The sequence below is a fragment of the Trichoderma atroviride genome, chromosome 1 (assembly GCF_020647795.1).
Source record: "Trichoderma atroviride chromosome 1, complete sequence".
NCBI lineage: Eukaryota > Fungi > Ascomycota > Sordariomycetes > Hypocreales > Hypocreaceae > Trichoderma > Trichoderma atroviride.
The window spans coordinates 2,245,183-2,256,221 of NC_089400.1; the positions used below are offsets into that span (position 1 = coordinate 2,245,183).

The following is an 11,039-nucleotide window of genomic DNA, read 5'->3' on the forward strand; positions in this document are numbered from 1 at the left end:
ATCACAAGGGCAGCGTTAGGACGATATCAAGATCTTTTTCGGTGTGATGTAGAAATCGTTTCCTATAAGCGCATTGCGGTGATACTGGTTCTGAACGTAGAGCTTCTCTAATTCCGAGAGGCGATTGTTAGCTTGGCAACGAGGGCACTGCCAGGTCGTTGCTGTTAGAGGTTGTGTGTGAAAATTGGTGAATAGAGAGGGCCCGTGATCCAAAAGTGAGCGTCGATCGGCGGGTAAACAGCTAAAAATGAATGGCAGTCGTTACAAAAGTAGCGACAAGAACGTATGATAATACGGTGAAAACAATAACGAATGTATCTAATAAGCAGGCGTGCGAGAGTAGTTTCTGTAAAGAAGACGTTTTTTTTTCTGTTTTTTTCAAAAGAGCGAATAGTGGTAGTGGTGACAGTCTCGATCTAGAGGTCTAAAAGCGCAATCGTGGCGAGTCGTCGAAAATGGTGCGTGCAGGCAGGTTTCCGTTGAGCGAGAAGAGGCAAGGCCGTGTGTCGGGAAGATGGACCAGGCGAATCAACAAGTGAAGAGGCAAATCAACGTTTTCTCAACGCTCTCGTTCCAGACGTGTCAACGGCGAAGATTCCAGAATCGGCAACGAATATCTTGGTGTTTTTCGGAGTCGGAAGGAGAAGAGAAGGCGAAAAAGAGCGGCGCGATAGACAGGCAAAGGACGCAAGGGAGAAAGTGCAACTCGGCCAACAAGTGGAAATCAACGGCCGGCGAAGCTGCTGCTACGGCGTCTGCAAGGCAGGTCAAGGCGAAGACGAACGCAAGCACGAAAAGAAGGAAAGGGGAAAAAGCCACCAAGCCACAGGTAAAGGGAAGACAGAGAGGCGAAAACGAGGAGGCGGAGGAGGAGGATTAGAGAGAGCGACAGAGCGAGAAGCTGCGTGGGCTGCACAGAATCTGCTGCGACACCACCCCGGTCGCATCGCAGGTACCGGTACTCGCTGCCCGTGCCTGGCCGATGCTGGCGCTCAGGTACCAGGCCGGCGCACCTCGCACGCTGCAGCGGACGAACGAGCCTCCCCCCTGCCCGTCCTCCAGCGCCGTGCCCTGCGTCCTACCCTGCTGGGCTCTAGCTCTCGGCCAGCGGAACCCGCTTTGAGACACGAGGATGGGCAGGAGGCGCTGCGCATGGAGCGCAGGTACCGCTACAAGGCCGAGCCGGGGGGGGATCGCTGGTGTTTTGCGGTGCATCACGCTCGCGTCGTCCAATCAGCGGGCGCAGGTGGCGTTCCATCGGCGCAGCCCCGGGGTAGGCCCCAGGTTTCAGCGGACGTCATGGTACCTGGAATGCAGTGGATCGAGGCATTAATGACAGGTACTGCTCGGCTCCGGGGTACTTGCAGAGGACCCGGGCGTGCTAGCAAAGCCCCTGCCTTGCGCCAAGATTCGTTCCTGAAGTGACACCTTTTTTTTAGGTGGAAAAAGGGGTAGCCGCCAATCACGCCGCCGGCTTCAAGTGCCTTGGCGCCTGCAGAGCTACGAATAGCTTAGTGCTAGCAGTGCTATGCGAGTGCTATGCAAGTGCTCTCCTCGTACCAGCATAGCGGCTATTAGCAGGTGCTGTATGAAGCGTTTCCGCTTCCATCCCATGCACGAAGCAGACCATCGAATGAGGGCTCGGTCAAGGAGGGGAAGAATAAGCACCTCCATATAAGCAATTTCAGTCGGTCGTCTTACGGGCTAGCACCAGCTTTATTTTCTTATTTTTCTTTCTGGTTTCTTTAGTATGCTCGTTCATCTTCCCTCTCGTGCCCAACACGGCTCGATGGACCCTGAACCACAGCCTACACCAATGACATCAGCAGCAGCGCCCTTTCCCACCTGTGGGCTTTTCCATCTCACCCAGGCAGCCCTCGCTTGAGCGCGATACTTGGCATCAATTGCTACAAGAATGCGCATTTCCATTCCCCCCCAAATTGGCGGCAACCCTGGCACCTCCGTATCCGCACTCTACCAGAGACGCAGATGCCGGCAACGGCTCATACGAGGGCTTGGGAGGGCATTGAATACGGGTAAATGCTGGCGCCTGAAGTAATTACCAGCCCTGGCCCAGAGTAGCATTCGCTCGAATTGGCCCGCAACGATGGTTTGGGCGTCCCGTACACTTGAATAATGCCATCTGTACTGGTACAAGCGCTGTATCAGCCAACAACTCGCTCAAGTCGCGAGCCACAGACTAAACACAACCCACGATGGGCACGAGCTACTGTAGCTATCCTCACACGAGAAAGGCCCCTCTGCCCCCCCCAAACGACCGCACTGACTGTCACCTAGCACCAAGTTCGCGCCCGTGAGCTCTGCCTCAGGTGCAGCCGGACTGCCGACGGACTGAGCATCGCCATCACCTCCACATCGCCCTGATGCTGCGCCGCTGAGATTGCAGTGCTGCCTTTGACCAAGCAATGGCATCATACAGTACTACAGCACGGAGTCTTTGGCCCATCTTCTGTCAACACCGCAGAGGCATGACATCGGGTCCTGGCTGGGGACTCTCAGACCCCTGGTGATCGCTTGCAGTCCAGTCCCTCATCCCCACCGGCTTCAATCACTGTGAAACGCGCTACCAGGGATGCACCCTGGCTCTGCATTGTTCGACTCCCCTAACTGGACCCGGCCATCTACGACCATCACTCCGCCTGCATCGGATTTGAGTCCTGGCCTGGGCTGGACTGCGCGTCAATCACGTTTGCTGCAGAGAAACAAAAGCGATTGACCGATTGGGGATTGGACGGGTCAAGTGCTAATAATGGAGTAGTGGGAGGTCCAAGTCGAGTTGGTGATTAGTGACCTATACCTTCTTTGGATACGCAGACCGATTCAATCATTCATGTCGAATATCCTTCGGATATCTGCGATCGGTGCGATACACAGCATGAAGATCTGGACTAGAAGCAGTAGCAACAGCACCACTGCACAAGAGTGACTAACAAAGAAGGGAGCACTGTACGCAGATCCGAGTCAGAACGAGGGAGTTTTCTTAGTGTCTACTTGGGAACCTAAATAACATAACATACTGCTCCCTTGGAATGGCTGGGTGTAAGTTGAGCCGCGATGCAGCTCATGAAGAGTGATGAAACGACCAGCCTCTCATCCAGCATTGAATCACGAACACAAGTGATTTATTGTCTCATTTACCAATAAAGACAAAGAAAGTTTTATATAAAAAAAAAACAAGACTGGATCGGAGAAAAAAGAGGGAGAAAAAAAGGTGGTCGATCGACATGTATAGGGTAGGAATTACATGTTGTTCTCAAGACCGACTGATTGCCCGCTAGAACTGCTGGTGTAGACGCTCAAACAGCAACAGGCTCGTGCTCACTTAGGCGTAAACAATTGCTCGTATTTGCCCAGCTCCAGTTCTTTATCATACTGTATAGGCTCGGTTCGTATACAAGCATGTGCGATAATGTAGGGGCTGCTCGGAACAGGCAGCTCAAAATTACATCTGGGTGCTCGTATAACCAATCATTTGTTACTATTGCTATTCCTGCTCAAACCACCAGAGCTCGATTGAAGGCAGAGCTACCTGTACATCACATAAAACACCTCGTGTCTACAAGTAACCTCATCGCTGTTTAAAGCGGCCGCACAAACAGGAACAAAAAGGCATCTTGACAACCCCCCCTGTTTGATGATATTGCGCGTGGTCTTGGCATTGAGCCGCTGTACCCAGCGACTTGCGTAACGCTCCCTTGGCTTCATCTTAAACCCGCGCGGATAGGAGGTTTCAAGCTGTGAATTTCTTCTTTCCGCTCTGATTGATTGGTTGGAAAGGGCGAATTCCAAAACTGCCACCAAGTTTGTATTCCAACACTTTACCTACATATACGTACAAGTAGGTACTTGAGTAGAGGTAGGCAATGCCACTAGTATCAAATGTTATTCCCTAAACACAAAAAGTTGCAACATAGAATTATTATAATCAGTCACGCAGCAGCCATGTTTTTTTTTTTTAAACAACACAAAATGGGCTTTACTCATTTTTTTTTGTATCTAATTGTTCCCAACACTCCTCCCCATGCAGGCATTTTTTTGTTCTTTTGTCTTGCCCGCAACTATTATGGACCTTGCTCGGTCATCTCTCTCTCCCTTTTTCCGTACACGTACACGTAATAAACGAAGCCCCCTACCTCCAACAGTACCAATCTCTATAAATATCCGACCCATAAAACGACAGAAAGCTCCATACAAGCTCCATTTCTCCTGCCAATCCATTCTATCTAACCGCTCAGTGTGGGAATTGCCTAATTCAGAACGACGTGAGATAGCCTTTCTGCTAGGTGGCTGTGGCAAACGCTTCTGGTGGTAGTTGTGACTGTAGAAAAAAAAACATGTGAGCTCCTAGTTTCGAGTAGCGCTAGGTTCTAAATGATGAATTGTAACATACCTTCTTCTCATTGAAGATGACTAAAGCTTTGCCAAAGTCCCATTCGACCTGTGACAGACACATCTCTGAGTATTGTGGAACCATGCCTGTTTGCTTTGACAGCTCGGCGATCATTGCTTGATGTTGATTTGCTGTATCCGTGGGAGCCGATGATGGTGCCACGAAGACGTTCGGGAGGGGGCTGAATGCTCGCAAGGATAGCATGTCGCTGACGACTCGAATCTGGGCAGAACCGGATATGCCCGGCGCCAGCACAAAGGTGCGAGAGAAGCTTCGCTTGCCACTCAGTCCTGATTTCTGGTCGTATTCCTCGAATTCGCCATGAACGGCAATGATCAAGCCGTCCACGCCCAGCTGGCTTTGGCCTGTGGGGTCCGCCAAGCCCGGCAATGGATGGCAGTCCATGATGTATTTGCTCAGCTCATCCTTCATATTGGGATGCTTAGTCATAGGAAGGTCTTTCCACAAGTTGTAGATAGCGTTTGCGCCCTTGACGAGTCGCTGTGATCTAGCATGCAAGGTTGTGATTTTTTGGAGGTTGCGAGATGATTTGATGTAGGCTGCCCAAGGTAAGGGAGGCGGTGCGTTCGGGTCTCTGACAGAGATGGCGTCAACGGCCAGGGAAAATTGACTACCAGCGTCGTATAGTCTGGACGTAAGTGCCTCGCGATTGCTGTCGTAGGCTGCGAAAAAATCGAGTAGGAATTGCTCGCCAATGCCGTTGACATCCCGGAAATCAGGGCCGCTCTGTGGGATCGGTTTTGGTTGACGGGCGGCCTCCTGCTCGGCAATCTGCTGTGCAGTACGAAGCTCAATCCCATTGATGATTCGTAGTTTGGGGAACCATTCCAACAAAGTCGCTTGGAAATTAGCATCCGTCGCCTCAATTGGGTTCCCAGTTGTATACAAGGTCTCGAGCTCTTTGAATGTCCCCTTCCATCGCTTGAGTCCCTCCATGTTGGTAATTTGATTGCCACTCATGTCAAGGTTCTTTAGGTGTGGGAAGGATGATGCCACCGACTCGACTTGAATAACATCGTCAATGCTGTTATTGGCAAGACTGATGCTTTCAATAGCGTCTTTCTTTTCCTGCGCGGTCTTGAAAAGACCATCGCAGATAGCCATGAGGCCTTTGAAGGTCTTCAGGGCTCGTTCTCGATTCTCAAACATGCCCAGGGTTACTAGCTCAGCATCAGATGCAAGAGCATCGAGCTTTAGTAGTTTGTTGTCACCAATATAGCGCTGACTGAGAATGCCCTGCAGCTTTGAGCGTAGCTCTATAGTCTCTGGCGATTCCGTCGCCTTGTTGGGAGGCGCAAAATCCTCGTTAGATTCCACCACCTCCAGCTGAGTACCAGCAAAAGTAAATGTGTTGAGCTTGAGAAATTCTTCCGCATCCTCCTTGCTCGCTCCAACGAATACGTAATCTCCAGCTCTATGTGACTGTGGCGGGTTAGCAGCTAATAAAAGAGAGAGGATTTCAACCTTGAGCGCTGGGGCGAAATAAAATTTGACGCGAAGAATCTCCCCGGAGATATTTGTCTTCCAGTCGCCATTCGAGCAGCTGAGACGTCGTTTGATGTTGGCACCCCTGCTTTCTCGTCAATGATGAACTTACTTTTCTGATCGTCAGGTGTCGTCTTCGTCCGGTTGAAAAGGAAGAGGCTTTCCTCTCCATGAAGCTAAGCAGGTCAGAGAGACCCCCATCCGGGTTAGACGCGGCTTTGCTTTGTTTAAGGCCGCGGACCCTCAGCCAGGTAAGTCCTTCAATATGGCCTCCTCTTGATCTGGTTGGTCTTGAAACCCGAGCCGACAGGTCCGAGGGGTTGCCGCTACCCAGTTGCTTCATGACAATTTGAGCTACCTTGGCAGCTCCTCGCGACGGCTGAGGACCTCTTCCTGAAGGCCGACCTCTACCTCTTGTTTCATTTGTAGAACCTCTGTTCAGTCGCTTGGAAGGCGCGTCCATGTCAAGATCTCCATCGTTGTCGGTCTTGATTGGGCCTCTCCTCTTCTGAATGCCACCCCTGGAGCTCGACTTTGATCCCAGAGGATTTCGGCCTTCTCGAGTTGGTTGGTTCTTCCCGCGGGGAGCCATGGTAGCGAGTGGCAAGGTGCTGTAGTGTGGGGTTTTGGTGTTGATTTGATGGAAAAAGAAGGGTATTGAATCCGCGCGGCGAGGCTGATGATACTTGTATCGGATCGAGCTCAGAGGCTTGATATTCTAGGATCTTTGCGCAAACACGGATAAGGAGTGAGTTTGGCGAAGGAGTCGAGAATTTTTCAAATGATTGTCGTCGCTCTGGTTCAGCGAAAAGCCACGCTGGCCGGGCGCAAGAGCGCAGGAGCGCAACAAGTTCTAGACGGTCTATCGAGGCTGTGTCGGCTGCGATCGTGGTAGCTGGCTCGGGGGGGAACGTGTGGATGTCTAGAGAAGGAGAGAAAAGCTGGCGGCTGATAGAAAGAGCCGGGGCTTCGTTTTATGAGACGCTGTTTGGGAGCGGCCGTGCGCTGTTGAAGAAACGAAGCCAACAAGTTTCGCTTTGAGGTTTGCGAGAGAAGAAATATGGCGGCGGCGTCTCCATGCGGATTTGACTTTAGCTACTGGCCTAGGCTGCCAGCCGGATTTTTCCTGCCTAGGCGTGCACTATTGCCCATTGTAGACTAGTGCGATTTTCACTGCCTTGCATTCTGGTCCAAAGCCTTGTTTGCTGCAGCTGAGCTGGTATGGAAGCGAACAAAAGGAGCATAAAGAAGCAAATGAAATTTGTTTTCTTTGAGAAAAATATGCTATTTTTGATAGATGATCTCTTTCACCGTATTCCCTTTCTCCACAATCGCTCAAAGAATAAAATTGATATGCAGATTTTATTACATGTCGATATTCTGAGCCGCCGGATAGCAAGGCCCGGCCATTAAAACCACGTGACAGGGTACCTTTTTCGCGTCTTGGTGACCGTTTGGCGCGTCACATTGGCGACGCAGGCTTGAAGAATCGAAGCAAGATCTACAGAGTACTTTACGCGATTCAGCATTAGCAATACAACAAACGAGCTCAAGACCAAGGAATTCATATATGCTCTGAAGATTCTTTCAAAATTATGAGACTGAGCGTTGTTTGACATTCGGAGACCATATTACATGGCCTTTGCCAGCCATGGATTCCGATGAATTCGATGACGATATCGCCGATGAGGATATGCTTGCTGCCTTTGATCAATTATCTTCATCTAATGGAGGGCAAATCACATCCACATCTACGTCGAATGCAGTGAATACGAATCGTATCCATGGATTGACCAATGATCAGAGCGTGGCCCAGGAGCTTCTTGATTTACCTTCAGACGCTTTCTCTTCACCGGAACCTCCTAGAAAGAATGCGCAGCCCCCTGCAAGGCCGGCAGTAAATGCACGCTCTGGCTTCAGTCGGACGAATTCAGGGACTTTTAGACAGACTACATTATGGGGTGGCCATGCAGCAACTGATGATGCTCCCCGTGCATCTCAAACTACAACTGCTAGGGTCTATCGTGCTGATCTGCCGCCTGAACAACCCAGTCCGCATCAGCTTGACAGAGAGGCGATGAAAACTTGGGTGTATCCGACAAATCTAGGACCAACTCGCGACTACCAGTACAGCATTGTCAGAAACAGCCTGTTCAACAACACATTGGTAGCCTTGCCAACAGGTCTAGGAAAGACGTTTATTGCTGCTACAGTCATGTTGAACTTTTATCGTTGGACGAAAACGGCAAAAATCGTCTTTGTGGCGCCAACGAAACCGCTTGTAACTCAACAGATTGACGCTTGTTACAACATTGCGGGAATTCCCCGATCGGAGACGACGCTTCTTACTGGCGATATCCCTCCTGCACTGCGGAGTGATGAGTGGGAAAAAAGACGAGTCTTCTTCATGACACCTCAAACGCTTCTTAACGATCTTTCGCATGGATATGCAGACCCCAAGAGCATTGGCCTTATAGTCATTGACGAAGCACATCGCGCCGTGGGAGAATATGCGTATGCCAAGGCCACCAGACTTATTCGTCGATTTTCCAACAGTTTTCGAGTGTTGGCTCTGACGGCCACACCTGGATCAAAGGTTGAAACGGTCCAAGAGGTGATTGATAATCTGGGGATCTCGCACTGCGAAATCAGAACCGAAGAATCTCTGGATATTCGGCAGTATGTGCATCAGAGAAATATCGACCAAATAGTTCTGGAGCCTTCGGATGAGATAAACCTTATTGGAGAGCTCTTTACTGAGGCTCTCAAGCCACTGACGGAGAAGCTCAGCGCCCAAAATATATGGTATGGACGGAATCCAATGGCTCTCACGACTTATGGCTTGATACAGGCGCAGAAGGAGTGGTTTGCTACGCGTGGACATCGTGCCAATCAAGGCATTCAGTTCATGATGCGGGCAATATTCAGCGTGTTGACGAGTCTTGCTCATTCGATCAAATTACTGCAATATCATGGTATCCGACCTTTTTACGACAACATGGTCGACTTCCGCAGCGAACAAGAAGGGAAGGGTGAGAAGGGATCCAAGTACAGGCGCCAGATCTTGGACAGCACTAGCTTTCAAGAAATGATGGACAAGATTTCTGGATGGCTCAAGACGGATGGCTTTGTAGGACATCCAAAGTTGACCGCTCTGGCTGATTGCGTGTTGAACCATTTCATGGACAATGGAGAGGCAACACGAGTCATTGTGTTCAGCGAGTATCGTGATTCTGCCGAAGAAATCGTTCGCATGTTTAATACCCACCGGCCTCTCATCAAAGCTACTGTCTTTGTTGGGCAGGCTGATGGAAAGCGCGGCGAAGGCATGAAGCAAAAACAGCAAGTAGATACCATTGAGAAATTCAAGACCGGCGCCTACAACGTTTTAGTCGCCACGTCGATTGGAGAGGAAGGTTTGGACATTGGCCAAGTTGATCTCATCGTATGTTACGACTCTTCAGCATCGCCTATTCGAATGCTGCAGCGAATGGGCAGAACAGGACGAAAGCGCGCAGGCAACATCACATTGCTCCTAATGAGAGGCAAAGAGGAGGAACAGTTTGCAAAGTCAAAGGACAATTATGAGAAGATGCAACAGCTCATTTGCGAAGGAAGCCGGTTCAACTTTCGGTTTGATCTCTCTACGAGAATTGTTCCCCGGGATATACGCCCAGAGGTGGACATGCGACATGTGGAGATTCCGATTGAAAACACCCAGAACACGTCATTACCAGAACCCAAGAAGAGACAAGTGCCCAAGGGGAAGAAGAAGCCGCCCAAAAAATTCCACATGCCAGATGGTGTTCAGACTGGTTTTCAAAAAGTCAGCGACTTTATGCGGGTCACGCCAAAGACAAAGCAGCCTGTGTCTAGATCAAGCTCGAAGCCGGAACGGACTTCCGAGCTAGATGATGTCGCTGCAGTTCCCGAATTGGAGCGCGTTGTGCTTGGTGAAGACGAGCGTTATGAGCTCGATCGAATCTACCGGAATCTGCCATTCAACCTTAGTGTGGTTGGAGAAACTAAGTTGCCGGACTACACTGCTCATCCGACATTACAAAGAGAGCCGCGGCCAATTGCCTTGGTTGCGCATGGGACTCGCACAAAACGCTGTATCAAAATGTTACGCAAGATGGGTGCAGATCCCGATAGCCTCGTGAGGCCGTGTCGCGATGAGGATATAAGCGACTACCTTGAGATCCCAGTAAAGCCTTTTGTGTATTCTGATAATGGCGAGACGGATGCGAGTGATGTTCAGAGTGCACCAGACGGAAAAAAGCGACCAGTGATCGAAGTTGATTCGGATGACAGCGCTCCAGGAAGTGAGGTTCAGCAGAAGAGGAGAAGGATCACAGCCCCGAAAGCTCAGCTAAAAGCTCAACCAAAACCAAAAGCTCAGTCAAAAGCTCAGCCATCAACCAAAAAGGCGTTAGTTAAAAAGACTTCTCGGCCCGCCACCCTACCTGAATTGAATTCGGAAGATGAAGAGCTGTTTGACTCTGATCTTGATATAGATGCCGAAGAAGAGGAGCCTGGGTTGCCGCCTCGACTAAGTGAAGCAAAAAGACGGAAAAGGCTGAATGCAAAGTCTAAAGGCAAATACTCACGGAAAGCTGCCATTGGCAGTGATGAAGAAGGAGACGACTGTGAAAGAGACAGCGATCTGCTGGATGAGAGTGACTCGGACGACGGGGCTGATCTGCTAGATTTCGTTGTGGGAGATGACCAGGCGACTTCCAGCATGCTGGATTCTGAGGCGACATCGCCTATACGGCCGAAAGAACGGACATCACGAGCAGAAGCGAGCAAGCCCTATTTTGTACCAACTCAATTTACAGCAACACAAGAGAGCGAAGACGTTCCCGAGTTTGATCTGCTTGTTGGCCCTTCCAAGAGTCGATTGGACGAAGCGTCTGCACCAGCTAAGAGGGCGCGACGCGGAAGGCCTGCAATCTTGGACAGCGATGACAGTGATTTCTAAGAGGCGCGATCAAAGGGCACGGGAGCTGAACAGTGGCATGACTTGGAGGGAAGGAGTGTTCAAAGAGGAAAGCATGGTATTTAAAATTACAGAATTCAAAATTTTCTTAGGAGCTAGCTATCTGCGCGGATGCAGGAA

The 11,039-nt window shown here is 50.3% G+C and overlaps 3 protein-coding genes across 3 annotated transcripts; 1 reads left to right on the forward strand and 2 right to left on the reverse strand.

The window, feature by feature from the left end:
* Nucleotides 1–15: 15 nt before the first annotated feature.
* On the reverse strand, nucleotides 16–1,215 carry TrAtP1_000840 (uncharacterized protein; the record flags this gene model as incomplete). The annotated part of the gene is made up of 2 exons (XM_066110738.1): nucleotides 16–107; nucleotides 957–1,215. 2 exons carry the CDS (start codon nucleotides 1,213–1,215, stop codon nucleotides 16–18), a joined length of 351 nt encoding a protein of 116 aa, XP_065966811.1.
* Nucleotides 1,216–3,978: 2,763 nt separating this feature from the next.
* TrAtP1_000841 (uncharacterized protein) lies at nucleotides 3,979–6,977 on the reverse strand. Its single transcript, XM_014090825.2, has 3 exons — nucleotides 6,030–6,977; nucleotides 4,412–5,854; nucleotides 3,979–4,339 (listed from the first exon to the last, which is right to left on the reverse strand). The coding sequence occupies exons 1-3, from the start codon at nucleotides 6,507–6,509 to the stop codon at nucleotides 4,301–4,303; spliced, it is 1,962 nt and encodes a 653-aa protein (XP_013946300.2). The 5' UTR covers nucleotides 6,510–6,977; the 3' UTR covers nucleotides 3,979–4,300.
* A 426-nt stretch (nucleotides 6,978–7,403) lies between these two features.
* On the forward strand, nucleotides 7,404–10,979 carry TrAtP1_000842 (uncharacterized protein). Its single transcript, XM_066110739.1, has one exon. The coding sequence runs from the start codon at nucleotides 7,569–7,571 to the stop codon at nucleotides 10,899–10,901; it is 3,333 nt and encodes a 1,110-aa protein (XP_065966812.1). The 5' UTR covers nucleotides 7,404–7,568; the 3' UTR covers nucleotides 10,902–10,979.
* Nucleotides 10,980–11,039: the final 60 nt, after the last annotated feature.